Genomic DNA, 27,386 nt, shown 5'->3' on the forward strand with positions numbered 1-27,386 from the left:
ACTCAGTCTCGGCTGGACAAAAAGGGCAATTATCATCCATAGGGGGGTGCCAGCTTTTGGTATACACTTTGATAAGAAGAGAACCCACCCTAAACTGATGATACAACTTTCTATCAGTTGGTCTTGTTATAATGTCCCAGTATGATTCTAATTTAGGCTCGTGTTTAAGGTCGATAAAGACCCGGGTCAAGGAGCTGCAATGGTGTTGTGTAAATTGCTGCAATCTAACCATACTCCAATAGGCAGCCTTCAAATAATTTTTAGCAGGAAAAACAGCGACTTCTGGGTCCTCCCACAGTTTACTCATCCCCATACTGATCAATGTATGCTTTAAATTCCTTATCCACGGTATTTTGGTTGTGGAACCCAACGCCCTGATTCAGAAAAAGCTTGGGCATACGGGGTGAGCTCCGGAGTGGTCCAGAGTCTTCTCCAGAAGCTACTGGTCTAAACCGTGCCTGGTCCATAATTTTATTACATCCCAAATCCAAATGTAAAGGCCACAGTGGGGTAGACAGCGGAAGGCCGATTAAAGCTCTTAAATATTTATTTTGAGCAGCAGCCAGGGAAGATAAATCATTAAAACCCCAAAGTTCCGCCCCATACAATACTGCTGAACCTACTTTAAGGTTGTATATGTTAAGTGCGGGTGCTATGGGCTTAGTCTTAGAAAGCCTATGTTCTTTTAACAATGCTCCAGAAAGTTGGGAATGTTTGAGTGTCAACAGGTCTATCTGGGACTTCCAACTCAGTTTCTTTCCCAATGTTAACCCCAAATAGGTAAAGGTGTCAGTCTGTTCCAAGGGGACATTATTCATGTGTACCCTCCCACTCACGGCCTTTGACCTATGGAACACCATGAACTTCGTTTTGTCCACGTTTACCTCGAGCTCATGCTCACGGCAGAAAACCCCAAAACACTCCAGGGCAACCTGTAGGCCTTTTTGAGTCCTGGAGAGCAACACGGTATCATCTGCAAACATGAGCAGCGGTATTTTCATTTCTGCCAGCATAGGAGCATCAGTAGGCTGGGATGTAAAATAGTGGACCACCCTGTTAATAAAAAGTGAAAACAGGGTTGGGGCCAGAACGCACCCTTGACGGACACCCTTAGTTACTGCAAATCTTTTGGTAACATTCCCCTGCTTCCCCCATCGGACCTGCGCAAAGTTTGATTCATGCATTTTAACCAAGATACTCAGTAGTTCATTAGGCATACCCAAAGCCTGAAGGGCACTCCACAGTTTTATGCGTGGGACTAGATCAAACGCGGTCTTAAGATCTACAAAGGTCGCATAGATCGTACCACCTCCAATAGCGACTACCTTCCAATACACAAGAACAAATCTAAACACTTGGTCAATGGTGCTTATATGGGGACGGAACCCTGCCTGTAATGGGGTCAAAATATCCATCTCATCTATCCAAGCCTGTATTCTTACTAAGGCAAGCCTGGCGACTATTTTTTGGATGGAGTCGATTAGGCTTATTGGCCTATAGTTGCCTGGTAGTGAACGGTCGCCCTTCTTGTATATAGGTAGGATTTCAGCACCAGACCACATTTCAGGAATTGGTGCGCCACTAGCTAATGCATTTGCAAGGTATTTTACATAGGGGACCCAATGCCCTTGATCAAACAGGTCAGCCGGGATATAGTCTGGTCCTGGTGCCCGGCCTTGTGGGATTGACTTTAACACATTTGCCACCTCTAAATGGGTGAAGGATGCACTGGTGTCGGGTACGAGTTGGTAGAAGGCAGGAACATTACAGCTAGTGGCTAAGAACTGAGCCTCGAAATGAGACACCACCACCTCTGGGGCGACATGGTTTACGGGTACTTGGGAAGTCGCTTCACTGCCCCATTTAATGAGGTGCCAGAAGAGGGTCATATTGTGCTCGTTGCTCGCTACAAGCAGATCATGCCATCGAGACTTGTCCCAGTCCTTCTTCGCCTGTTGCTGAGATGCCTTATACCTGAGTCTGGCGTTTCTTATGTCCCCCATTACCTGTGATTTAATAGCCTTAGCCAATATCTTATATGCCTCCCCACAGGTTTTATTATACCAGGCGGCTGACCTGCGCCGAGCTCGTTAGAGAGTGAAAGGTATGATACCAATAGGTGGTTTTAGCCTCCACTTCCCTTTTAGAGAATAATCATTGGTCGGGTTTCCTTAGTATTTATGGGCTTTTCCCTCTTTTCTTTTCTCCGTACTAGAATCTTCATAAGCCATACATTTCAGCTTGGGGCTGCGATTTACGAATTCCCCCATGATGTGTCACTCGATGAAATGGCCCCTATGGTAAGATCGAGGCAACCTTTTGTTAGTTGCTTGACCTTGAGACACACGTTTTGGTCTTCATTTAGTATTTAGTATTTTGAATAGGAATAAAGTGATGTACGTTTGTTTTTTCTTCCTTTTCCTTCATACGGTTTAGATCGCATAGTTCCCCTTTTTTTGAGGCATTAACGCAGGTGAATTTGACGGTCCAACACGGATTCCTTTCCGAATGGTAATACCTCAGTGTTCCTCACACGGCGATTTTTACTAATGTTACTTATTTTTCCGTGGTGTAGTTCTACACGGGTGTACAAATCTTGTAGGTGGTTTGGTGTCCTTCCCTACACGCGTTCTGGTCTATTATACTTTAATTTCATTGGGACTGCCACTCCAAGAGAGGATTTGTTTATCACTGATTTATTGTGTATAATATATATATATATATAGTTGTACATATTGTAAATAGATTTTTATATTATAGGTGTTGTCCTGGGAGAGATATCCTTATAAACCCTAGTCCTGATGAGGCCCTAAAGCAAGTTGGGCTGAAACGCGTCGACTTTTTTTTAACATAAAGAGCCCCTTATAAATTGAAACCATCTGTTATATATGAAGTACTAACAAATTGTTTAGAGGTGTACAAGTGTTATTGCCTCTCAGTACTGTTGAGTGGGGCTACTTTAAACAAATGGAATACTCATAGCAAAAAGGAGTTAGCATCCATAGGGGAAACAGCCTTTACCACGAAGGCTTTTCTACGCGTTACGTTTACAACGGTACACTTACCTCGTAAACGTCTTCACAACGCGTATTGCTTCCACGACCGTCTTTACCATGCAAGCAACGTCATCACGGAACGTCTTCTTCCTCATCCGAAAAAAATGCATCAGTCCTTTTTTAGTGTCGGCGAAGACGTGAGAAAAAGGCAAAAAAAGAAGAAAGGGGGCTTGGGGCGGGGTCTCCCTCCCCAAAAAAGAAAAAGCGGGGTAAAGGAAAAATCGAGGTAAAGGCAATGCGTAGAAAAAACATTCCGTTGTACCGCATGCGTGGTAAAGGCATGCGTTGCAACGGAATGCGTAGTAATTACATATATTCCATCCATAGTCATTTATAGGGGAATAAGGAATGGATGATTTGTTCCTTGTTTATTTGTATTTTGATTTTTTTCTTGTTTGCTTATTTGATTTATGTTTACTAAACTATATGTACAATTGAATAATTGACATTTCATGTGGATATTGATAAAAGGATGTGTTAAATGAAGCTGTGTCCAGACAATGATATCAATATACGATTAATTCTGAAAGTAAGTAATTTATCTTGAAGGAATAATTTATGGTATCCTTCATAGTATGTGAAAAAAGTACATGATCTGTTCCTTCGCATTACTGTGCTTTGGTTATTATACTTGGTCGATAGGGCCCTTGTTTTTTTATTGGGTTTGATGAAAAACGTTTTAAGCTTCCCAAACAGCTTGTTGTGAACCTCTGGGATGATACGATTAACCTCCTCCTGGGAGTCGCATCCATGTAAAATGGAGAGTGAGTGTCCAACCAGGGATTTCATCTCAGCCACATCTCCCTCGTTGTCCACCAACCTGGCCCATCTAACTCTCCTCAAGTCGTTGGAGAGTGTAGCCTCCACTAGCCTCTCCTCGACAACCCTAGAACCATTGCCAGGTAGGCCAGGAACCTTAAGGGTTAGGATTAGTGGATTATGGTTGCTTTCAATCCGCTCCTGAATCTCCATATCTAGCATGAGGGACCAGATTTCAACATTAAGAAGTATATAGTCGATACCACTACTTCTAATTCCGTTGCTGAAAGTGTGGGTGCCCTTGCTATCCGAGTGCGACCTCCCGTTAACTGCTCCAAGGCTCCTTTCCAAACATAACCCTTTAAGCTGTAATGCAGCCTCAGTCCACGTTTTTGATGGGGCATAGGTTTAATTGCGAGATATTCCATTGAGCATCCTCTTCCAAACTGAGATTTCCATCATAATGGTCGAGGGGCTCAAATGTGCAATTAAAATCACCTGCTATTATCAAGTTACAGCCGCCCCTCTGGCTACCTAAGAACTTATCAAGGTCTGCAACTACTGTTGAAGCTCTACCCCCAGGCATCCCTCTGGCATAGACGTTAAATACCAGAGCGTCAAGCACATTAGCCTTCCTAATACGCAAAACCAATATGTCGGGACTGTCAATATAGTTTTCCTGGACCACCCATCCATCTGACTGCTTAACCCAACACGTGAGTCAGCCAGACGGCCTGCCTTTCTGGCCCCCTAGCTCTGGTTTATATAAAAATTAAGATATCCTGGGAAAAAGATGGGAGTCAATGACCAGGTTTCTTGAAAAGACCAGATATCATATTTGTCAATAAACGCTGCCCAGTCGGTAGAGGTAGATTTTGTTGACAATCCTGCTACATTCCAAGAGGAAAAAGACAACGAGGGCTGTACTTGCTGTATTACGGTGATGTTAGTTGGGTCAAACGCACCCATAGTGTTAGTCATAACCACTTGCTTGTTAGGAGAGATATCAAGTTGTTTATACACACCGTAAATACAGGGATATTTGGCTTGGGGAATAGTGACAGAGTCCCTTGGTGCCAACTCAATTGTTTTTATTGACCCGGAACCACAAGCAGTCCCTGGATCTGCAAGGCTACAATCAGCGGGCCAGAGTCTGAGACATCCCCACTACAAGAAGGCCCAATATGAGCTTGGTCGAGGGTGCTCATAGCTAGCCTGGGTGATCCCCTGGCTCCTGAAGCTCCTGTTAAAATCAGGCCACCAGGGGCTTTAGGTCAGTCTAACTCTTCCATGGAGGTTAAGGCATCAAAGCGATTACTAGTGGAGATCAGGAAAGCGGGGAACTGGTGGAAAGAATGGCCACACGAGTTAAGTTCCCCCCTCCTCTCACTATGTCCAATGACCCCATCTAATTTATAGAAGAAACCCAGTGGGACACATTTAATGACCACATCCTTGATAGAACAACTGCCCGCCCTCTCCAGTATATGCTGTACCAATCTTGGAGAACTAAAACTAAGGACCACTCAATCGCCAGGGAGAAACTTGGGAGATTTTCCTACCCATGGAACTCGGCGGACCATCTTAAACTTGTGGAATAGGGGTTCCCTGATGCCTGTCCTAACACTCAACAAATGAAGTGCCTTGTTTCTTAACGTAGACCAGTGCTCCCGCACACCAGGGGCAAGCACTGGAACATTAGTCAGAACAACTGTATAAGGAGTGGCTTCCGGTGGAAGATGAAGGAAAGGCTGGGTACTCAAAGGGTCAGAAAGAAGGGGCAGATGGACCTGATGACTACTTGGTCTGTCTACCTGCTTTGTAGAGGGGAATGTGGTATTTGTGATTTGAGACAAATTGTCCGGATGTGCAACCTGTGTTGCTGGCCCAGACGAAGATATGAAGCAATTTGAGTTGCTAACCAGTCCCCTAACAGCTTCCACTGGTCTTTCACTCAGATGTGTCGTAACCCCTCCCACCGTTGTCCCATTGGAGCTGTTAGGAGGAAATTTAGAAATACCCGACTCTATTTTGTCTATTCTTTCCTCAATCAGGGACAACTTCTTTAGTATGGGATTGATCAGTGCCAATAAATTGGATTCATTCCTGGTCCAGAGGTCTACCTCAGTATTCGAATGGGAGGAATCACAACTTACCGCTGGGCGAGGCTGGCTAGTTGCAGCATTACTAACCAGCGCACAACTATTGGTAGCAGCAGACTACCCTTTGCGTTTGCCAGATCTTAAGGGCATATGGTTTGTTTTTGGTGGTCCTCGAGCTTTCCTCTTTTTGGACGGTGGTTCAACAATGGTAGCATGGCTAAACTTCTGACTATTAAGAATGGCCGGGTGGCATTAGGGGAATTTTCCGAATTTCCTGTGTTGGGGATAGAAGGGATCGTATGACTACTGTGAGAAGGGGAAAGCGAACCACTAGGCTCCACTGAGACTTCGATGATGTCTGGCTCACTACATGGGTGATGTGGGGAGGTTCCAAGAGTACTGCTGGGAGCTACTGGTTCTAATGATAACCTGCGTTCGGTGAGCTCAATTTCGTGCATTAACACTGTTTCTGCCCTAATAAGGAAAGGCATCATGTGTCCTCACAACCCCCGCCCCTGCTGTTGGTTTGCTTTTTTTCATAACGACTATACACCACTAATTAAACTTGCCCTGGTCCCTTCTCCACCCCACACAAACCATCAGCTATAACGTCAGAGGGCTAGCCCAGCCCGGCCTCCTCCAGCCCCTGACGGGCACAGGCGGGCCCACCCTTGGTCCGGGCTTCGTCTGTGCTGCGTCCCGCGCCGCGGTGGGAGAGGCAGCGCTATAAGCGCGTTGGCCGCGCCTCCCCATCACTCGCAGCAGCTGGTGAGTAGAGCAGTGCACTCTGGGGTATGCAGTCCCCCCGAGTGTTGCTAGTGATGCGGGAGAAGCGGCGTTGCCCCTGGGACCCTCGTCCCACCAGGGGTCTAATCAGGGTGCAGATGCTGAAGTAATGGGCGGCAAACAGACTCGAGCAGGCAAAGGAGACTCCCTTCTATCTAGATTGTCTATGTGGGCCACAGATAACCAGATCTTATCGGAAGTCCAATATGGTTTTCGTGAAGGCCTATCAACATCAGAGCAATGTCTCAGTCTGTTTCTCCTGATTTCCAAGTACACCGTGGCCCAATCCGGCGCCATGTATTTGGCCTTTATGGACCTTACGTCCGCATTCGATCGGGTTAACCGGTCTAAGTTATTGGACATCTTAACCTCATTGGGAGTGGATCCTCGCATCGTACATCTACTTACATCACTCCATGCCCACACATCGGCGGCAGTGAGAGTCTCACACGAGGGAGATCTTACCAAACACTTCAATTGTACACAGGGGGTGCATCAAGGGTGCATCTTAGCTCCTTTCTTTTTCTTGGTTTATATCAACGGCCTCGAGGCGGCACTCCTGGCCCTTCAGTCAGACTCCTCTAGAGTAGGTGGGAGAGTGTTGCCATGCCTACTCTATTGCGGATACCGCGGTGCTCATGGCCCGCACGGGCCGGGGCCTGAAGGTCCTAATAGATGGTTTTGTGGAATTTATGGACGGGCTGGACCTATCAGTGAATTATACCAAGTCGTATGTACTAGTGGTGGGCCCATGGGGATGCGGTCAAAAAGCTTTAAAGCTGGGAATCATACCCTTGGTAAGGTCCCGGCTTTCCCCTATCTGGGAGTGTTATTTGATGACAAGCTAATGTGGGAAGCCCTCTTAGAAGGGAAGCTGAATAAACTGAATAAATCCCTGGGAGTTATTACTAGTTTTGCGAGTAGATTGAGTTCATGAGCCCCGGAGGCTATTTTAAAACTCTATAAGTCCAAAGCTATCTCAAGAGTAATATATGGTAGTGAAACCTGGGGGTATGTGCCCCCACACAGGTTACAGGTGGCGGAAAATAAATTCCTGCCATGAATTCTACGAGTCCCCCAAGGCACGCCAGTTTGGACTGTACATGAAGAGGTAGGGGTTGGTTTCCTGGCGGACCAAGTGGCAATTAAACCTCTAGTGTGCTGGATAAAGATTTGGACCACCGATCATAAGCATTTAAACCTCATGATTGTATCGGACTGTTTGAAATTGGAGCTTGGCAACAAAATACCTTGGATGCATTATGCAAAGGAGTCTTTGCAGGCTATAGGTAGGCCAGACATTTTCTTTGTACACAACACTTTAAGCAAGGTGGACGTTAAAATCATAAGACTTACACCACAAATTTTTAACTGTGAACTGTTAAAATCTTGAGCTCAGCAAACCCTCAGTTAGGGCTTATGCATTGTTAAAATCGGTTCCGGGCATTGAACCGTACCGCCTGGCCTTAACTAGTGCTCACGACAGATTTTTAATCACGCGTTTTAGATTCAATCAGCTCCACCACATTTTGGCATCCCCGGTGGGTTTCTTTCCCTCACTAGATCATCGAGGTCCCTGTGGCTGCGATCTTCGATCTCCTCAGGACACGTTACATTTTATTCTATTGTCTAAATATTTTTAACTCCCCAGAAAACGTTTCCTCCGGCCCCTGTTAAAATGCTTGAAGTTCAGGCATGCTAAAGCGGCCCTTGTGCATTTACAGCTGTTACCCAACCCTTTTACACTCTGTGCCGAGCTAAGTTTTTTGCGGGCCGCTTATAAATCCAGATTATCTAGAGTCGATTGATTCTGTGCTGCTGGTTTTATTCATGTGTATTGTTTTACATTTTATTGTATTTTTATGTACTGTGTGTTTATTTATTATATGATGTACTGTATCTTTGATGGTTGCCTTGCATCCGGATAAAGGAAATGTATATATACTGCCATGGCGCGTCATCTTACCAGTCCGAATGAGGTGAATTGTGTCCGTCCTTTTGATATCCCCGAGGGCGTCAGCCACCTCCACAAGTAACGTCATGGTCTGGTTCACGTCCACCTGTAGCGCATTATTACTGAGGAGACGAAAACCGGAGGCAATGGTACCAACCGGAGACCCTTTCCATTTAGCGATATGCTCTTTACCCCTCTTCCAAGACACCATGTCGCTGTCATTGATATCCGAAATGTTGATCCGCACTGGTCCGGTTAAGGGTCCGTAGACAGTTCGGTCGTTACCTACCAAGTGTAAAAAGAGAAAAGGGACAAGAGGCATCAGCAAGTAGTCCGGACACCAACAGTGAGTAATACAACAACTAAAGCATGGCTTACAAACCATTACATTCCAAAATGCCCCTCCCCCCGTATTTGGGACCAAGCTGCCCTCCAGTCCCAGCACTCCTACCAACCGTGACAAGATGCGGTCCTCAAAGACCTCTCCACAGAGAATGGCAGAGGAAATATATTGTAGAAAAAAGGTGGTGTTCACCAGATGCACTTAATTAACTGTAAGTAAAGTACCTCATTTCTCCGGTGTAAAAATATCCATCTTCGTCATGATGAAAAAATAGCCAGCCCCGCCCCCCTCCCACCCTCCAGTTTGAGTTTAAGCTGCTCCATAGCAACTGCGCCGAGTTCGAAAGGTCCCAATCCGCGCACTGAAGGTTAAAGGCCGCAGGTTGCGTCATTGAGTCCTTGTAAACTCACCTAAGGAACTGATAGTCTAGAGATTAAGGGGCATATCAGCAACAACCGGCGATAATTATTGCTCAGCGCTCTTAGCGTGAGGATAATTATCGCCAGGTAACGTGGATTTTTATCGCTGAGATAGCGTGCTATTAGCAACGCTTATCTCCTCAGCGATAAAAATCCTAGCGCTAACTGACTAACGTGAGATTATCGCTGGAAACCCAGCGATAATCTCATGTAGTGTGCATTAGCTTGCTGATAGGGACTCACAAACTTAGCCATGATATCCACCTTCCATAGGATATCATGGCTAAGTCAGTCCTGAAGCAGGCGTAAGGAAAATAGCGATAACAGGGGTTATTGCTACTTTTCCTGCCGCTATGCTTCATAGCGTGGGGCTTGATGATAGGAGAAATGTCGCTTAGCGACATTTCTCCTGTCATGTTAGGTCAGGAACGCCCAGAGATGCAAAGCTGGGCGTTACGAATCCCCACGCTAAAGCAAGGTTTCATGCGTTAGCGTGGCCTTGCTAATTATGCGATAAAATTATCGCCGCTTTAGCGGCAGAAAACTGCAGCTAAAACGGCGATAATGGGCATGATAATATGCCCTATGGAATTCCAATTGAAGCTCAGGTTAGATGTCCTTCACATCTAACCTGAACTTCAATTGGAATTCCATAGAGCATATTATCAAGCCCATTATCGCCGTTTTAGCGGCAGTTTTGTGCCACTAAAGCGGCGATAATATTATCGCCTGTCTTGATAATATGCCCCTAAGTGATTTCATTGTGTGATCCTGGTCTCATCCCGTGGTTCTCTATGGCTCAGTACCATTTTTTGCCATAAAAATGTGCTTAGGGAGAGCTCTGTTTCGAATTTACAAGCAACTACAAATATAAGCATCAGTTGATAGATCCTAACTTGTGCTGCAGTCTCCTTGACAAAGACCCCTCGAGCTCACAGAATAGAAAATGATTGAGCAGGCATGTTATTAGGAAACACCACTGCAGGACGAACCTGCTACTGACTGCCCTCCAGTGACTGTCACTGACTGACAGCCGTGCACACACACACTTCACTCCATGCGCCTGGCTCACTTGACGCCACTGTGTACACCTACAAACTGACCAGCTCAGAAAATTAGTAGATTGGGCTTTGTATCTAAACCTTGGGGCATTTGCACTCACCCGCCTCAGCAAAGTCACAGGTTTGCACCAGTATTTACCCCTGACACAAACGTGCGCAAAGGTGTCTTTGCACTGAGAAAATGGCTCATGTCCATCACTAAACACATTTTCGGATGGACTGTAAATTCCCTGGCAGGACTTTGTGTCGCTCTGTGTTGTTTTGGGATGGTGCAAAGCCTTAGTACATCTGCACCTTTGTCTCTTGCCTGAATGCTCCAGCCCTCTTTGTTTAGGGGGCCCCTCGTGTTTCTTCTACAGAAGGTCTGATCTTCGGGGTGAAGCACACTCACTTTGCGGCTGCCCGAGGCCACCACAGGGAGCCACTCAGGAGGGCGGCCCTTTAGTGGCATCGGGCATCCACCCCCCCTCTTCCGTTCTCCTCCCCCCCCTTTTCTTGGGGGGGAGCTTGGCCTAGGGAGAAGTCCCAACTTTGGTCGCGGGTGTCCCGCGTCATGTCCGGTGCGCGAGGCAGGGTGAGGGGTACATAGGTATCCCCCACCCCCTCCTCTGCCTCTTTCCCGCAACGAACGCGCCGCGAACACCTCGCCTCCAACACGCCTCCAACACGCTCTCGCCAGATTCTTCCCACGGTGAGTGGTTGTTGCTCCCCCCCCATGCCTGAGCACCCCATCTGGGTGCAGCACGGCGGGGCGGCCCAGCGTATGCTGGTTGGCTGCCGGGGGCCGGGGGGTAGCGGGCTTCTGCCCTTGGGGTTGGGGCGGGCACCGCTCGAGCCGGTGCTCCCCCGGGATGTGCCGCGTGGTGGGCAGCAACTTTGGCAGCGGGCTTCGGCTCCGGCTTCCGTCGTGCCCCCCCGCACTGTGAGGACCTGGGGCCCGGCTGGCGGACTGGGCCCGCGGGCTCGGAGGCCCGACTCGGGGGTGGGAGGGAGGCCCGGACGAAGTGTCTGGAACAGAGTTGCCCCCACGGCAACCCTTGTGGCGGGCGCTCACCTGGTCATCCCTCGCATCCTAGGTGGCTTGTGGTAGTAACGAGGGCCCGGGGGCGGTTGGGGCCGGCCTCCGGACCGGCTCTCAGCTCTCCGCCTCCTCCCTCATTGGAGTCGTGCGCTCGGCGGGCCGTTCCCTCCCCGGTGGAGGGCGTTGCGCTGCTGCCCTAGCCGAGTCCGTGTGCATGGTGGATATTTAATGCCAGACCCCGCCGCGCTGCCTCAGCGGCCGTTGTTGCTGGCTTGCCTGCGGCAGCCCAACCGTGCCCTCCCTGGCCCGCCCTCCTGAGTGTTGCACCGCCCACCGGGAGGCGGCGTCGCGCTGTGGCTCCTGGCGGACATCGGCCGGGGTACGCACGTCCCTTTACCCTGTCGCCCTTGGGCTCCTTTAACATAGTGGTTGGGGCAGGTGGGGGGTCATTGCCCCCCGCCCTGGCTTTCGCTGCGCTGCCGACCTTGGTGAACGAAACCAGGGTTCGAGCCTCGAGGTCGCATCCACTTCCTGTGACTCGGGGCAAATCACTAATCTCCCCGAGCCTGAGCATGCAATGTAAACGCGGTGCTCAGGTCCAGCGCTCCTCTACCATCGGGTCGAGCTCGCGCTATCCAAAAGATGCAAAAGAAAAAGAAAAATGTTGTGCCTTAAGTGTGGTGGAGCGCACGCTGGCGGGGCGCAAAGGGTGATGCCAGGCCTTTGTTTGCTCGGCCCGTCCAGAAGGGGCCTGGGGCCGGGTGGAAGGGGGTCAGGCCAGGTGACGTGTTGACTGGCTGTGCCTTACGTGGGGAAGGGTCAGCTTGCCCTGCAAGTCATGTTGGGCCAGCAGCTTTCAGGTACCAGCCCTGTACCAAGGCACCCCATGCATTTCCTTATGAAGCCCATTGGGGGACTCCCTCTACCTCTCGGGTAGCCCCGGGAGCCGTGCGCTACCCCCCCACCCTTGGCATGCTGGGCCCGGCCCCCCCTACCAACTGTCGCTGCCCCCCCTTGCTTCGGGGTGGCTCCAGGCCTCCACCCTGGACGCTCTAGGTCGCTAGCGCGCACACCAATGTGCAGGCCAGGGATCTACTACCGTAAGGTGGGAACCACCAGTAGGTCACCGGGGATGCCTGGAGCCTGGGGTCGGCGGCAGCGGTTTGGCCACTGGCCGGGCAGAGCAGCGCCGGGAGGGAGGTTGCATGGGGTATGCATTTTGGGGCATGCGCTTTGTGTCTGGTTACCATCTGCCTGCGGTGCCACCCAGTAGAGCCATGGGGGCAACCACCGTGACAGCGCATCTCCTGAGGGTCAAAAAAGGTAGAACCAAGGACCCACGGGAGTTATCCTCACCGCACGCCTACCTTTCGTCGCTGATACGGGATCAGGGGAGCTCCGGGGTTCCTCATGCTGTAAGGCGGAGCGGCCGTTAGTAAGGGGTGGGGTTGAGGTTGGTTGCTCTGAACACGGCAAACGACACCCGGTTGCACCTGGGACAGCGGCATGTGTGAAGGTACTAATCTATCTGTGTCTTTATGCTAGGAGTAAGAGCGGACACCTGCCCCCCCCCCCCTTCTTCGTCCCAACCAGGATCCGCCTGGAACACACAGGAAAAGGGTAAGAGCCGCCCAAGGCAGGGTACACGAAGGGGCAGACCGCAGCAGTCCACGGCGTGGGTGTCTCCATCTGGCCAGGGGCTGTGCGCCACGTGGCCATGTTTACCTGTGTCACCCACCCCCCCCCATGTGGCTATGTCAGGTGGTGACAGCCACTCCACCCCCCCCACACCTCTTGCTTTGTTTTACAGCCTTCGCAGACATCTCGCAGAAGATCAGGGATAGGACCAGTCACCGGCGGAGGTGCTTTCGAGGTAACGCATGGCGGAGCTTGCCACCTAGGGGGCCCGGTGGGGAGGGCTCTCATGGGAAGGGGACCGCAGCACCATCTCCAAGGGGGAGAGAGTCATGATGGGCAGGTAGGGACGGCGCCGTGCCAGCGGCCGTTAAGTCCTCCTGGTCCATTGGTTAACAATTCTACCATCCCCACCTCACAGGGTTCAGCAAGTCCCATCCCAGACCACAAGACGTCACGAGCATCGTCAGGACGAGAGTAGCGACCACAGGAAGTAAGTACAGAGAGAGAGTGGGGGACCGAGCGGCGTAGTGGGAAACTGGGAAGCGGAGCCGTCACCAGCAGTTAGGCCTTGGCTCACAGCTCATTTTCTTTTCCAGGCCGGCAGTCGCAGATCCTCCCGATGAATAGCCAGGGATCCCCCCCACTTTTCTCGATGATGTCTCAGGTGGAGGATACCCAGTCAGGAACCTCCCAAGATGCACAAATGTCGGCTGTCATGGAGATGGTCAGGGCCAAAGGTGTGGCTTGGGCCACTGAGCTGCTGATGGCACACAGCCCAGACGATTCGGGCATCGCCATGCCTGCCCCATGCACTGGTCAGGAAGCCGCCGAGGAGAACGGTCCTACCAGATCCAAGAGGGCCCGCAGGCCCACAGTTAAGGACTTCCCCGCTGAACTGCTGGTAGCCAGGAGCCGCACCACGAGCACAGTGCGGACTGTGGCCGTGCCACTGGCCGACACTTCCCTGCCCCCCGCAGCCGGACCAGCGGGCCCCTTGGTCAACGCAGCGCCGCCCACAAACTTTGCCACCCGCGACGACCTGGGTAAGCTCATGGACACGCTAACAAACTTTATGTCAGAGGTCAGAGCTGGTCTCCAGGCATTCAACAACAGCAATACAGCGAACGGTGGAGTTGGGGTAGCTAGCCCAGTGCCCCCGGGGCAGGCACCAGGTGCCCCTTCAGTCACGAACGTTTGGGGTGGTTGTGGGGGGCAGCCGTTGGCCAGTGCTGTCGCAGAGCAGCATGCAGTAAGGAGTCCCAGGGCCCGCACTTGAGCCCGGGGCCATCAAGCACTCTCCCCTCCCCACTTGGGGGGACATCCCGCGAGTTAGGCGGCGAGACACGAGCTGAGTCAGCCATCCCGCCCGCAGCACCATGTGCTCCCCCCGCGATCCCTGCTGTCAACGCCACCCCTCCGCCTGCGTCCCTGGCGCCAGGCACCACTCTCTTCTCCACGGCCCCGCTTCCTTCACTCCCTGCCCCCGCGCCGCTAGTCACGCTGGCCCCCCTGATGTCCGGTCGATGCTCATTAGCGTGGGAGGTGCCCCTGGTGGCCAAAGAGAGGATTTGGAGGAGGGAATTCATTGACATCTTTACACTACTGATGCACGGGCGGAAGGGATTGATACAAGGAAAATGAGCGGTAAGGAGGAGGACAAGAAGGTTCGCTTCCAAGCTTGGCCTGAGAACAATATCAAAAGGTGGGGACAGGCCTTTGCCATCCTGGCAGCCGTTGTCTTGGAACTGTACCCAGACCAGGGACCGGGGCTGTTCCAATACGCTGGCATCATCACCAATGAGGCAGAGACGAACGGCGGGATGGGCTGGTACAGGTACGATTGTGAGTTTAGGAAGAAGATGGCCATCTGTCCAGAACTAGGGTGGGACCAGCTGGAGGTGCGACTTTGGGTCCAGCACATGGGCAAGGGCAGGGTTGAGGCTGAGGAGAAGCCTAGCTCCACCATGAAGAAGGGAGAGTCGAGCAAGGGCCAGAGGCAGGACAGGAAGGGGCAGTTCAAGCAGCCCTTTCGAGGAGGCCGGGGTGGTGGACAGAAGCAGGGACCCAGGAGAGCCTTCAATGGCACGTGTAGGCTTTTTAACGCTGGGTCTTGCTCCTGGGGAAAGGCCTGTCGATTCTCTCACACCTGCAGCAAGTGCGGTTCCCCCCACTCAGCCACCTCCTGCGACAAGCGCGAACACGCCACCATGCCCGCCAGACAAGACAAGTAGGCCCGAGGTCCGGGGTCTTCTTGTCGGGCCCTCTCGCCCCCCCCCTCAGATCAGGCCACCTTGCACCCCCCCAGTTCCCTCTCCGGGTGTGCCCCTGGCCAAGGGCCCGTACCCCGTGGTCACCGCCAACCTGCTACCACTACTTAGGGAATACCCCAATGCGAAGGACAGACTGTCACTGGTCCAGGGGTTCGTGGAGGGCTTCAGAATTCCCTACCTGGGCCCCCTGGTCAACAGGGATGCAGAAAACCTCAGGTCAGCCAGGGACCATCCCAATGTAGTAGGGGCTAAGATCAAGAAGGAAGCGGCACTGGGGAGGGTGGTGGGGCCCTTCCGGCACCCCCCCCCCCCCCCCTTCCGAACTTTGTTGTCTCTCCCTTGGGTGTGGTCCCGAAGAAGGAGCCAGGGGCTTTCAGGCTGATCCAGCACTTGTCTTACCCGGATGGGGATTCAGTGAACCACTGGCTTGAGGAGGATTCGTGCTCGGTCTCCTACTGTTTGCTTGACATGGCAGTAGACATGGTCAGGAGGGCGGGCAGGGGAGCGTGGTTAGCCAAGGCCGATATGGAGTCCGCTTTCCGACTTCTACCGGTCCACCCTGAGAGCCAGCACCTCCTTGGGTTCAAGTGGCTAGGTGAATTCTTCTACGACAGGTGCATGCCGATGGGGTGTGCGGTCTCGTGTGCCTACTTTGAAGCCTTCAGCTCATTCCTGCAGTGGGCTCTCTCGGCTAGGTTTAGCGTTGAAGGGGTGACCCACTACCTGGATGACTTTTTGTTCCTTAGGGGTGCGGTAACACAGGAGTGTAGCAGGGGGCTTCAATGTTTCCAGGACCTGGCCAGACACCTAGGGGTGCCGTTAGCACCTGGTAAGACGGAGGGTCCTGCGCAGGTCCTCACCTTTGTGGGCATCGAGCTTGACACTGTTACGGGTGTGTCTAGGCTCCCTGCGGAGAAGGTACAGGCTTTGCGGCAGGACATCCAGTCACTGCTGGGGAAAGACAAGGCTTCCCTGGGTGTCATCCAAAGCCTTTTAGGCAAGTTAAACTTTGCAGCTAGAGTCATCCCAGTGGGGCGGGTGTTCGCCAGGAGATTAGCCAGGGCCACAGGTAATGGGGCTGATTCACAGCACTAACTTAAGACAAAATCCTAAACTTACTACTTTTGGTATTCACAGAAGTTAGGATTTTGTCTTAAGTTTGTCTTAAGACAAACTTAAGACAGACTTAAGGCAGACTTAAGACAGGCTTAAGACAAACTTAAGCCAGCCTTAAGACAGACTTAAGACAAACTTAAGATAGACTTAAGACAGACTTAAGACAAACTTAAGACAAAATCCTAACTTAAGTCTGTCTTAAGTCTGTCTTAGTCTGTCTTAAGTTTGTCTTAAGTCTGTCTTAAGTCTGTCTTAAGTCTGTCTTAAGTCTGTCTTAAGTTTGTCTTGAGACAAAACTTAAGACTAAATCCTAACTTCTGTGAATAGCAAAAGTAGTAAGTTTAGGATTTTGTCTTAAGTTAGTTCTGTGAATCGGGCCCCATGTGTCTAAGAAACACCACTTGGTCAGGTTGAGTGCAGGCCTGAAGAAGGACTTGGTCATGTGGGGAGAATTCCTGTTGCACTTCAATGGGACGGTCATCTGGAGGGCCCCCTGGGTTGACAGTCCCAAGCTCAGCTTGTTCACGGACGCCTCGGGAAGGGAGGGCTTTGGGGCAATCCTGGGCGAGGAATGGTGCGCACAGGAATGGCCCAACGCGTGGCGCAAGCACGGCATCTCTTCCAAAATCACAGTTTTGGAGCTATTCCCTATCATCATATCCCTCCACTTGTGGCCGGCCATCTTGTCCAATAGGAAGGTCCTTTTCTGGTTGGACAATATGGCGGTTGTGCAGGCTATCAATGGGCAGACCGCCAAGTGCCCGCTGGTGCTCTGCCTGCTCAGGGAGCTCGCCAGAGGGAGCCTGCGCTGCAACTTGGAATTTAGGGCTAGACATATCGAGGGGGTTAAGAATGTTGCGGCTGACGCTCTCTCTCGTTTTCAGTGGCTCCGATTTCGAGAGGCCTGGCCGCAGGCGAGAGAGGAGATGACCCCCTTCCCCGCAACCCTCTGGAGGATCTTGGAGTTGAAAAACAGCTAAGGGCCATGGGGCAACTGGCCCTGGCCCCCGGCACCAGGAAGCGGTACCTGGCGAGCCTTACCTGCTTCAACAACGTGGCTGCTGTCTTAGGCCTGGACGGGGTACCCATTGAGGGCAAGGTTCAGGCCTTCGTGGTGTGGGCTAAGAGACAGGGAAAGAGTCACTCTTGGGTCTGTGGTCACCTAGCGGCAGTTAGCCACGACACAAAGCTTAGAGGAGGACAGGACCCCACCAAGTCCTTTGCCATCAGGGCGGCGTTAAAGGGGTGGGCTAGGGAAGAGCCCCGGGTACCAGACAACAGGTCCCCCATCACCTTTCCCATCCTGCAGGCCATGCTAGACCTCCTGGGAGGGGTCACCCACTCTCCTTATGAGGCGTCCCTCTTTGCCGCTTCCTTTTGCTTAGCATTCTTTGGTGCTTTCAGGATCAGCGAGTTAGTGGCTCGGTCCAAATCTGACAGGTCAGGGGACGCCCTGGGCATAGCAGACATCCGGTTGTTGGATGAGCTCTCGATCCACCTCAGAAGGTCTAAGACAGATCATAACGGAAAGGGGGTAGGGGTGGTGCTACTGCCGTTAGGAGAACCCAAATACTGCCCGGTCTCCAGGGTCCGGGAGTCCGTCTCTCCGCCCGGATGCACCGGGGTACTTATTGATTCACTCCGACCTTGTCCCCCTAACCATCTTCCAGGTAGACAGGGTAACTAATGGGTGCTTGCCTGTCTAAGGCTGGCCTTCTCCGGGATGATAAAAAATATTCTAGCCACTCCTTCCGGATTGGGGTGGCCACCACTGCATTCTCAGCAGGCCTGGAACCGGCACAGGTCATGAAAGTTGGGCTCTGGGAGTCTCAGTGTTATAAGCGATACATCCACCCCTGAGGGGTCCTACTTTGTGTTTAGGACTGTATCTTGCAGTGTGGTGTGCCACTTGTTTATGGTTTGGTGGTTGTAGTGCAATGTTTTACTGTTTTGTAATAAACTTTTGAGTTGAATCGTGTCCTTTGTTTCTTCAGGGTCACATGTGTGGGTCATTGGGCACTCTGCCATCTCCCGGTTGACCCGTTGGGCATCGATCTGGAACTGGATGCGGCGCTTCTCTCAGACTAAGTTTGAGTGGTTGGAGTTCCAAGGGATGAGATGGTGCAGCCTCATGAACAGACTGGAGCATTCGTTAGCCACGCTGGATGCCCCGCCCAATTTTTTGTGACCCACCTGGGGGTAATGACTTGACTGCATTGGGGAGGACCCTGCTCGTGCATTCCATGAAGACTGACCTGGGGGAACTGAACAAACGCCAGGGTCAGTGCGAGCTCTGGTGGTCAGAGATTTTGCCGCGGAGGGTGTGGCAGGGTGCTAAGTCTGGCGAGGCGGTGGAGCGGTCCAGGAAACGGGTGAACAGCTCCATGCGCAAGTTCACTCAGCAGAGGGGTCTGGGATTTATCAGACACAAAATGATTCAGGAAAGGGTCAAAGGTTACTGACGGGGTACACCTCACTCCGGTAGCGATGAACCTGTTCCTGCTAGACTTGGAGGAAGCACTAGCACACAATGGTTGCAGCTGATAGACTAGAGCAGTTGGTGGGGGGCCCCGGCAGCTACGGTTGGCCACCTCTGGGGCTGTGGCGGAGTTACAGGGCGATCTGGATGCATATGGGTACATTCTTGCTGTGGGGGGGTCTGTTGCCATGATGGTGCTATGTGGCTGCCCGAGGCCACCACAGGGGGCCACTCAGGAGGGCGGCCCTGTAGTGGCATCAGGCATCCACTCCCCCTCTTCCGTTCTCCTCCCCCCCCTTTTCTTGGGGGGGAGCTTGGCCTAGGGAGGAGTCCCCCCTGTGGTTGCGGGTGTCCCGAGTTATGTCCGGTGCGTGAGGTGGGGTGAGGGGTACATAGGTATCCCCCACCCCCTCCTCTGCCTCTTTCCCGCACCGGACACGCCGCGGACACCTCGCCTCCAACACGCTCACCCACCCTGCCGCTTACCCGGCGTGTTGGCAGTGGGGAGCACAGTTGAACTTTGGAATGTTGTACTTTTTAATTGCAGGTGGAGTTACAGGGCGGTCTGGATGCATATGGGTACAGAACGGTACCGCTGCGCGGCACACGGTGGTGCCAGAGCCAAACCCCAGAAGCCTCATGGGAGGTTCACGGATTCTATGTCGGCGCCCCGTAGTCCTTCAGGCGGTTGTGGGCCTGAGCAACCGGGGGCTTGCCTAGCTACGCTCCGCCCAGAAGGGCGTGAGTATAATGGACCTAGGGTGGTCAGGTGATCCGGGAAGGGGATCACCAATAGGTGCAGTACTAAGTGGTTCGCCACGGTGCTGCTAGGCTCATCAGGCGGGCAGGTGGCGAGAAGGCTGCCTGTCCTTGGATCGCCCGTAAACTAACCCACCAGATTACATAATGTTGTATGTAATAAACCTGCAGCAGTTTTTTCCCAAATATATCTTGTGTGGTGTGTTTCATTTGCGGGCATTCTTGCTGTGGGGGGGGTCTGTTGCCATGATGGTGCTACACCCACAAACAACACGAGGGGGTGGCACTTGTCCTGATGCATGCCACTCCCCGGTTTAATCCACCCCCTTCTTGGGTGGCTGCAACTCATCTAGGCTGGTGGTGAGTAGGAACTGATGTTACCTGCTTTCACACCACTGTTCAAAAACCCCACTAAAAAGTTCACCAGCCTCCTCTGCTTACACACTTCCTGTATTTGTCCATGGGTGCTGCACACGCACACCAGAGCCTTTTGCACAAAGCGCCTCTTTTCCACCTTGTAGGAGGGATTTCAAAGTCGTCTTTCGCTTCTGTTCTCCTGACTTGGCTTTTCTTCATTTAACACTTGCTTGTAGAGCATGCACAGTGCACGAAGCACGGCTCTCCAGCGACCACGTGTTAGTTCAGCATCGGTAACCTGAGTTTGCCTCACAGGATGTGGGTAACAAGCATTGGATATGAAACACCATGCACTGCGAACTACTTCAGCTTCCTGGACCATTCACAGAGCTCTGTGCATACATTTTCTAATTATGGGGCGCACCCAGTACCTAACGCAGAAGCACTTGAAGTGTATCCGGAGATGTTGGCTATCACTAGGGTTGTCCAAAGTGACAGAAGCCTTTATTGATAAACCTATGTCCTGTGAGGATATTGAACAGGGGTTAATCAAGCGCACATACATCAAATGAAATCTTGCCCCTAAGTGGGAATCTGATCCCATGAACACATACTCCGGTAAGTACGGATTTGATCTTTGAACGAAAGAAGCAGAATATTGAAGAGAGAGATGAAGAGAGATATTTTCCCACCCAGATCAGAAGCAGAACTAAGGGGCATATCAGCAAGGCGAGGCGATAGCCGAAAAGCGGCGATAATTTTTTCGCCTAATTAGCACGCTCACTCTAACGCATGAAAACTTGCGTTAGCGTAGGAATTCCTAACGCCCAGCTTTGCATCTCTAATGAGATGAAAAGTGGGCGTTCCTGACCTAACATGACAGGAGAAATGTCGCTAAGCGACATTTCTCTTATCATCAAGCCCCACGCTATGAAGCATAGCGTCAGGAAAAGTAGCGATAACCGCGGTAATCGCTACTTTCCTTACACCTACTTCAGGACTGACTTAGCCATGATATCCTATGGAAGGTGGATATCATGGCTAAGTTTGTCAGTCCCTATCATCAAGCTAATGCCACATTGCGTGAGATTATCGCTGGGTTTCCAGCGATAATCTCACGTTAGGCAGTTAGCGTGAGGATTTTTATCGCTTTTGGGATAAGCGTTGCTAATAGCACGCTATCTCAGCGATAAAAATCCACGTTAGCCGGCGATAATTATCCTCACGCTAAGTGCGCTTAGCTATCATTATCGCTGGTTGTTGCTGATCTGCCCCCTAATGTCCTCTGCTGATGTAGAAAGGAGACACAAACATCTCAGATGGCAGATGATTCAATCCATGAAGATGGACATACAGAAGCAACTCATACTTTAAGAAGTACGAGGAAACTGCATACGTGGACCTATGCACCACGCGAAAGAACTTACAATGACCCTGCACGCAGAAGGGAAAAAAGTGAAAACTCCCAAAGCCCCTCCCCGTCACCCTTAGCCACTGATTGCACTTTTAGTGAATTTGTTTATTGAAAAGCTTAACACAGGCCATGCAGTGGTCACCAAAACATGATGGTGATCTCAAGAAGCATACCTTAGCCTCCAACAGCCAATCATGTCTTTACTCCTCAAAATTCAAGATCTATTTGTGCTGAAACTTCAGTGTTTGAGGTGAATTGAAGGGATGAAGAAGGAATGCACTCAAAATCGAGCTACATTTGTAAAAGGTTTTCAACTAAAAAACATAAATGAATGAGTGAATCCCGCTTGAACCATTGATAATATTTGTGTGCTCTTAACATGGCGAAAAGATCTCCTTTGGAATTATTCCTCTGAGATTCATTTTCCCATTTGATGGCATCTAGGAAGTCCAGAAGAGCATTTTGCTGTGAAAGCACAGGGTTCACCAGCCTGAACAACTCGCAGACCCTCAAGATGCCAGGATGATGACTTCACAACAAAAGGAGTCAATTCCTTTCTAAGGAGCCAGAAGTCCTGGTGAAACTGCTGGGTGGGCCATCAATTGCCGAAGGTTGGTTCCTGGTGGCGGGTCGGGTCACCTGGTCTCCCTGCTTCGAGTAACAGAGTTCTCCTCCACAGATCATACTAGCTGCCCCACATTGGCTGAATGGCTCCACATTCCAATCCAAGATGCCCTACACACCACAATGACCTCAGCTGTTGCTTAGCCGAGTATCTCAGTGGAAAGTAGTTAATCAATAAACTCCAATGAGCATTTTCAGGAATGGATGGGAAATCCAGGATCCAGATTTTAATTACTCACCTTTTACAACAACTCTAATTAAATCAAGATCGAATTAAAATATATATTGTGCTGAATCAGAAGGGCTCCCATATTGTCTAATACTAATTTAAGGAGTAGAGCTGCTTTTGTTGCTGGTGTTTGGCTCCACGACGTCCATCGCAGTTTTTTTCTTCCCTGCTTTTGATTTTCTCTGTACAGGATTCCATCCTGGTGATTGTGCTCTCAATCTTTCACCTAGGTTTGCACAGTTCCTTATTGTCCTCATAATTATGTATTTGATGCCTGTCTGGCTGTAGCTACACATGCTTATCATATTCACCTCAAAAATCCATTCTTTTTTTTTTTCAAACATGGGGAATATGGGGACCAAGGGTATGATGGAAACCAATACTCCATTCCACCGCAAGATGACTTGTGGGACACATACAACACAAACCCACAGTCGGGCAGGGTCCCAGAGTTGTATCCAGCGAAGCCTTCCCTTACAGATGATGCTACTACCTACCATGATATTATAGGTAGGGTAGCCAAGTATCATAAGGTTCACCTCCACAGTGAACCACTGGAGGATGACTTTTTATTTGAGACACTTGCATCCTCCCAATGCTCGGCCTATTACCTGCTAATGCTCAAGAGTATGCTAAGACATACCCCAGGCATTTTTAAAGAACCGGTTAAAGCACGGGTCATTACACAGAGGGTAGATTAAAAATTCAAAACCTCCCCTACCGATCCCACTTTCATAAAGGGTTAACTACCACTTGAGAAGTGGTAGAAACAGCAAGGAAGAGGGCAAACTCAACAACATCTGGCGAGGCGTCCCCACCAGACAAGGAAGCTAGGAAAATAGATGCTGCAGGGACGAGAGTGGTGGCCCAATCGGCTCACCAATGGTGAAATGATAACTCCTTTGGTCTCCTCTCACATTGTGATAGGGCACACTGGGATGAAATGAGCGAGCTCCTCCAGCATCTCCCAGAGAAGTTTAAAAATGGGTTTTTGAGATTGTTTTTTAGCCGATACACCAGCACGAGGCATTAATACCAGTGTCCTCATTCGCCGGCATGCCTGGCTTAAAGTTTCAGGTTTCAAGCCTGAAGTGTAACAAAATATTCTTGCACTTCCTTTTGATGGGAAGACCTCTTTGGCCCTCAAGTGGACACTCTACTTGAAAAAATAAAAAAAGACAACAAGACCGCTAAAGCTATGGGGGCTTTAGAAATACATGCACAATGAGGTAAACTTCAAAGCTCCCCATATCGTGGGGCAGCCAATCCCACATCGTCTGACACTGCCACCTCATATCAACATCCCCAATCGCTAACTACATCGCCTAGGGGGACTATAAAGGATCATATAGAGACAAAAACTTTAAGGGCAGAAGCAGAGGGGGTTTCCCAAAACCATCCATCACCGCCACAAAACCTTGACTTGCCCACCATTCCTGCCAATCACATAACACCTGTCGAGGGAAGATTCCAACAGTTCTTTCCTGCATGGCGGAATATTACCACTGACCAGTGGATATTGGATATTATCCAACATGGTTATTGCTTGGAGCTCACCTCCAAACATTCCATCACACACCCACAGACTGTCAACAGACCATCGGCAGCTGCTCAAAGAGGAAGTCCAAGCTTTTGTACAAAATGGAGCGTTAGAACAGGTGCCATTACACCAACAATGCAAGTGGGTTTATTCAATATACTTCCTAATACCCAAAAAGGACAGTTCTCTAAGGCCAATTCTAGACCTCTCACCCCTAAATAGGTATATTCTCTCAGCGGTCATTCTTCAAGATGTTATCCCACTACTACCACAATGCTACTTCATGGCCGTCTTGGACTTGAAGAACACATACTTTCACTTTCCAATTCACCCAGCACACCATCAACACCTCAGGTTTGTGTTAAACAGACAACAGTTTGAGTTACAAGTTCCTCCATTTGGGGTCACCACGCCCCAATGCTGTTTACCAAATGCATAGCAGTGGTAGCAGCTCACTTAAGAAGGCAAAACATACATGTTTTTCCATACCGGGGCGACTGGCTTATCAAAAGCACAACACATTACAAATGTTTTCAACACACCCAAGCTACCATAAACTTACTTCACCAACTAAGTTTTACAATCAATGCAGTCACATGTAATCTCCAACCCCTTAAAATACAGCCTTGCCTTGGAGCCATCCTCAACTCACATATGGGGATAGGTTACCCAAATGCAACAAGGATTTAATCCTTCCAAACGCTTATCCCACAGTTTTAGCCTCACTAGCGTATACTAGAGAGAACAGGTATGCATCTCCTAGGGACCATGGCATCATGCAAAGCCATAGTACCTCATGCCAGACTCAATATGCGCCAGTTGCAAGAATGCTTAGTGCATCATGGGTCTCAAGCTTCTGGTCAGCTAGAAGATCTAGTGTTGATCAGCCGTCAAGCTTGCTTCTCTCTGTAGTGGTGGAATTCCAGCAATCTTCGAAAAGGACAATATTTCCTAGACCCAGTTCCGCAGAGGACCACAACAACAGATGCGTTACTTACAGGTTGGGGCGCGCACTCACGGAGTTGGCTGTTCAGGGCCACTGGACACCCAGTCAGACTAATCTCCATGTCAATCACCTAGAGCTGTTAGCTGTCCATCTGATGTTGATAGCTTTCCTTTGACACCTCATAGGCAAGGTGATTCTCATCAAAACAGGCATGACCACCATGTATTATTATTACAAAACAGGGGGGCACCAAGTCAACTTAGCTATCTCAATTAGCACAGACCATCTGGGGTATGCTCTCCAACACAACGTTCACCTATTAGCTGTGTACATACTGGGAGTGGACAAACACTTTGCAGATCTCCACAGCAGGAGACAAAAAGAAGTCCACTAGTAGGAACTCAACCCACAGGTCTTCCACCCATTCTTCCAACAATGGGGTCGCCCAGACACAGACATATTCGCTACCTCAGAAAACATCAAATGGCGTAGAAGACTCAGAGAGGGAGACTGCGAGAGTGCTCCGATGTATACAGCTTCAAAGCTCTGTCTAGACGAATTATGTTGTGAGTAAGGGGCACTAGGAGATCTAGGATAGGAGTGGACGAGGGATTGAGCCAAGTTTCAGTGAGGATGATGATGTCTATCTCATTGTGTTGGATGAGGTTGAAGATATCAGAGGCGTGTTTGCTGGCTGACCTGCAGTTGAGTAGTACGCATTTAAGTTGTACCGGAGAAAGGGGGGGAGGAGTCTGTATGATGTTCACTCTCATGAGGTTGTCATTGTTTATGACTCTAAGGTTGTGGCAGGGTTCTCTGTTCGGGTTTGCGTGAATGGCTTGGATTTGCCCCGTAGGGATCTTGTTGGTGTCTAGGATAAGCAAGTAAGAGTTGAGTAAGTCAACGATATCGTTGGGCACGAGAGAGGCCAACGATCTTCTGGGGTGGGAGGGTGCATTAGGTAGGGGTACGCTTTTAGGGATAGAGAGGGGAGAGATGTGGTCAAGGCGAGCTCTAACGTTAGCACTAGCCGGGGCTCTGGGCCGATTCTTACCATAGAGGAGGGAGCTTATCCAGAGGGAGGTGTTCCAATGAGAGGGATTTCAGATTATGAGGGTGAGAAGGTGCAACTGGAGGGATAAATCATCCAGTCGAGCCACCAAGTCTGGGTGCTGGGGAAGGTTTAGAAGTTGTGTAGGGCGAACTGGCGGGGAGGAAGGGTCTTATTGAGTGCCAGGTGGGTCAGTGGCGGTATTGAGAGGTTCCGGAGGGGGGTGTTTGTCCAAGCATGTGACCAAGTCTGGGTGCTGGTGAAGGGGTAGAGGTTGTGTGGGGAAACAGGCAGGGAGGAAGGGTCTTGATGAGTGCCAGATGGGTCAGTGGCGGTATTGAGGGGTTCCAGAGGGGGAGTTGGTTACTGAGGATTTGCGGTGTACCAGGGTGCCTTGATAGGTTAGTAATGGTGAAAGGGTTACTGGTGGTGCAATGGGAGGAGCATTTGACCCACCACCCATCAGGGACGAAGGTCGATAGGAGGGCGAGGAGGGAGGTGTATCCGAAGAGGAACTGGTAACAATGCTTTGGGGTACCCTTGAGGTTGCTAGCGCTAGATCTTGGCGCAAAGAGGTTGTATTGTTAGCTAATGAGTTTTTAATCTTTATTTTTAGGAGTTTTATATAGCGCTGACCTGACCCGAGGGTATCGGAGCGCTTTAGAACAGTGAGACTTAAGAATTACATAGTAGAGGAGTCTTAAACATAGAGTTCGGGAGTCAACAAGTGCTGTGGGTTCATGAGGTAGTAGATGGGTCCTGAGGTAGCTTCATTGAATGCATTCTTGAGGTAGTGCGAGAGTTTTGCAGCAGACTCACCTTCTGGACCTACTTGTCAGATGGCGGATTTTAGTGGATCAGTACGATGCAGAGTCGGAGAGCAACTGGATCAGGGTTGGCGTGGAGGTGGCAGCTATCCATTTGGGAGGGAGCGGTTGAGGAGGAGGGCTTTTAGGAGTTTTTTTTCAATTTTGTGAAGGACGGGGTGGTCCTGATGTCTGCTGGGATGGAGTTCCAGATTTTGGGTGCGTTTCCGGTGAATGATCTGGCCACGGTTTTTTGTTTGCGTGCTTTCGAAGGAGGGAATTGGAGCTCCTGAGGTTCCTTGTTTGGCCAGCCCTCTTTAGTTTGGCGGCCAGATAGTCCAGTTTTCCTGTGTGTAGGGCTTTGTGCGTGAGGCAGGCAATTTTGAAGTTGGCCCGCTGTTCCACAGGCAGCCATTTTAGTTCTCTTAGAGCTGGTGAGATGTGATCATATTTCCTGATTCCGGTGACCATTCTGACTGCCGCGTTGAGGGTTGTTTTGAGGGGAGCTAGGTGGGATTTAGTGGTGCCGGTTAGGGTTGCGTTACCATAGTCGAGTCTGGATAGCACCAGTGCTTGTGTGGCTTGTTTGAGGTCTTTGGTAGGGATGAATGGTTTAATTTTGTGGGGAGGTTTCAGGTTAAGGAAGGGAGTCTTTG

The 27,386-nt window shown here is 50.5% G+C and overlaps 1 protein-coding gene across 1 annotated transcript in view; it reads right to left on the minus strand.

Moving 5' to 3' along the window:
- LOC146801340 (uncharacterized) overlaps positions 1 to 27,386 on the minus strand; it is a 126,619-nt gene that overhangs the window by 77,021 nt on the left and 22,212 nt on the right. The window contains exon 2 of the mRNA XM_085620988.1: positions 8,670 to 8,942. Coding sequence (XP_085477114.1) covers positions 8,670 to 8,942 — 273 coding nt within the window. The remainder of the gene's footprint in view (positions 1 to 8,669; positions 8,943 to 27,386) is intronic.

Source organism: Triturus cristatus, chromosome 8 (genome assembly GCF_964204655.1).
Source record: "Triturus cristatus chromosome 8, aTriCri1.1, whole genome shotgun sequence".
In the NCBI taxonomy this organism is placed as follows: domain Eukaryota; kingdom Metazoa; phylum Chordata; class Amphibia; order Caudata; family Salamandridae; genus Triturus; species Triturus cristatus.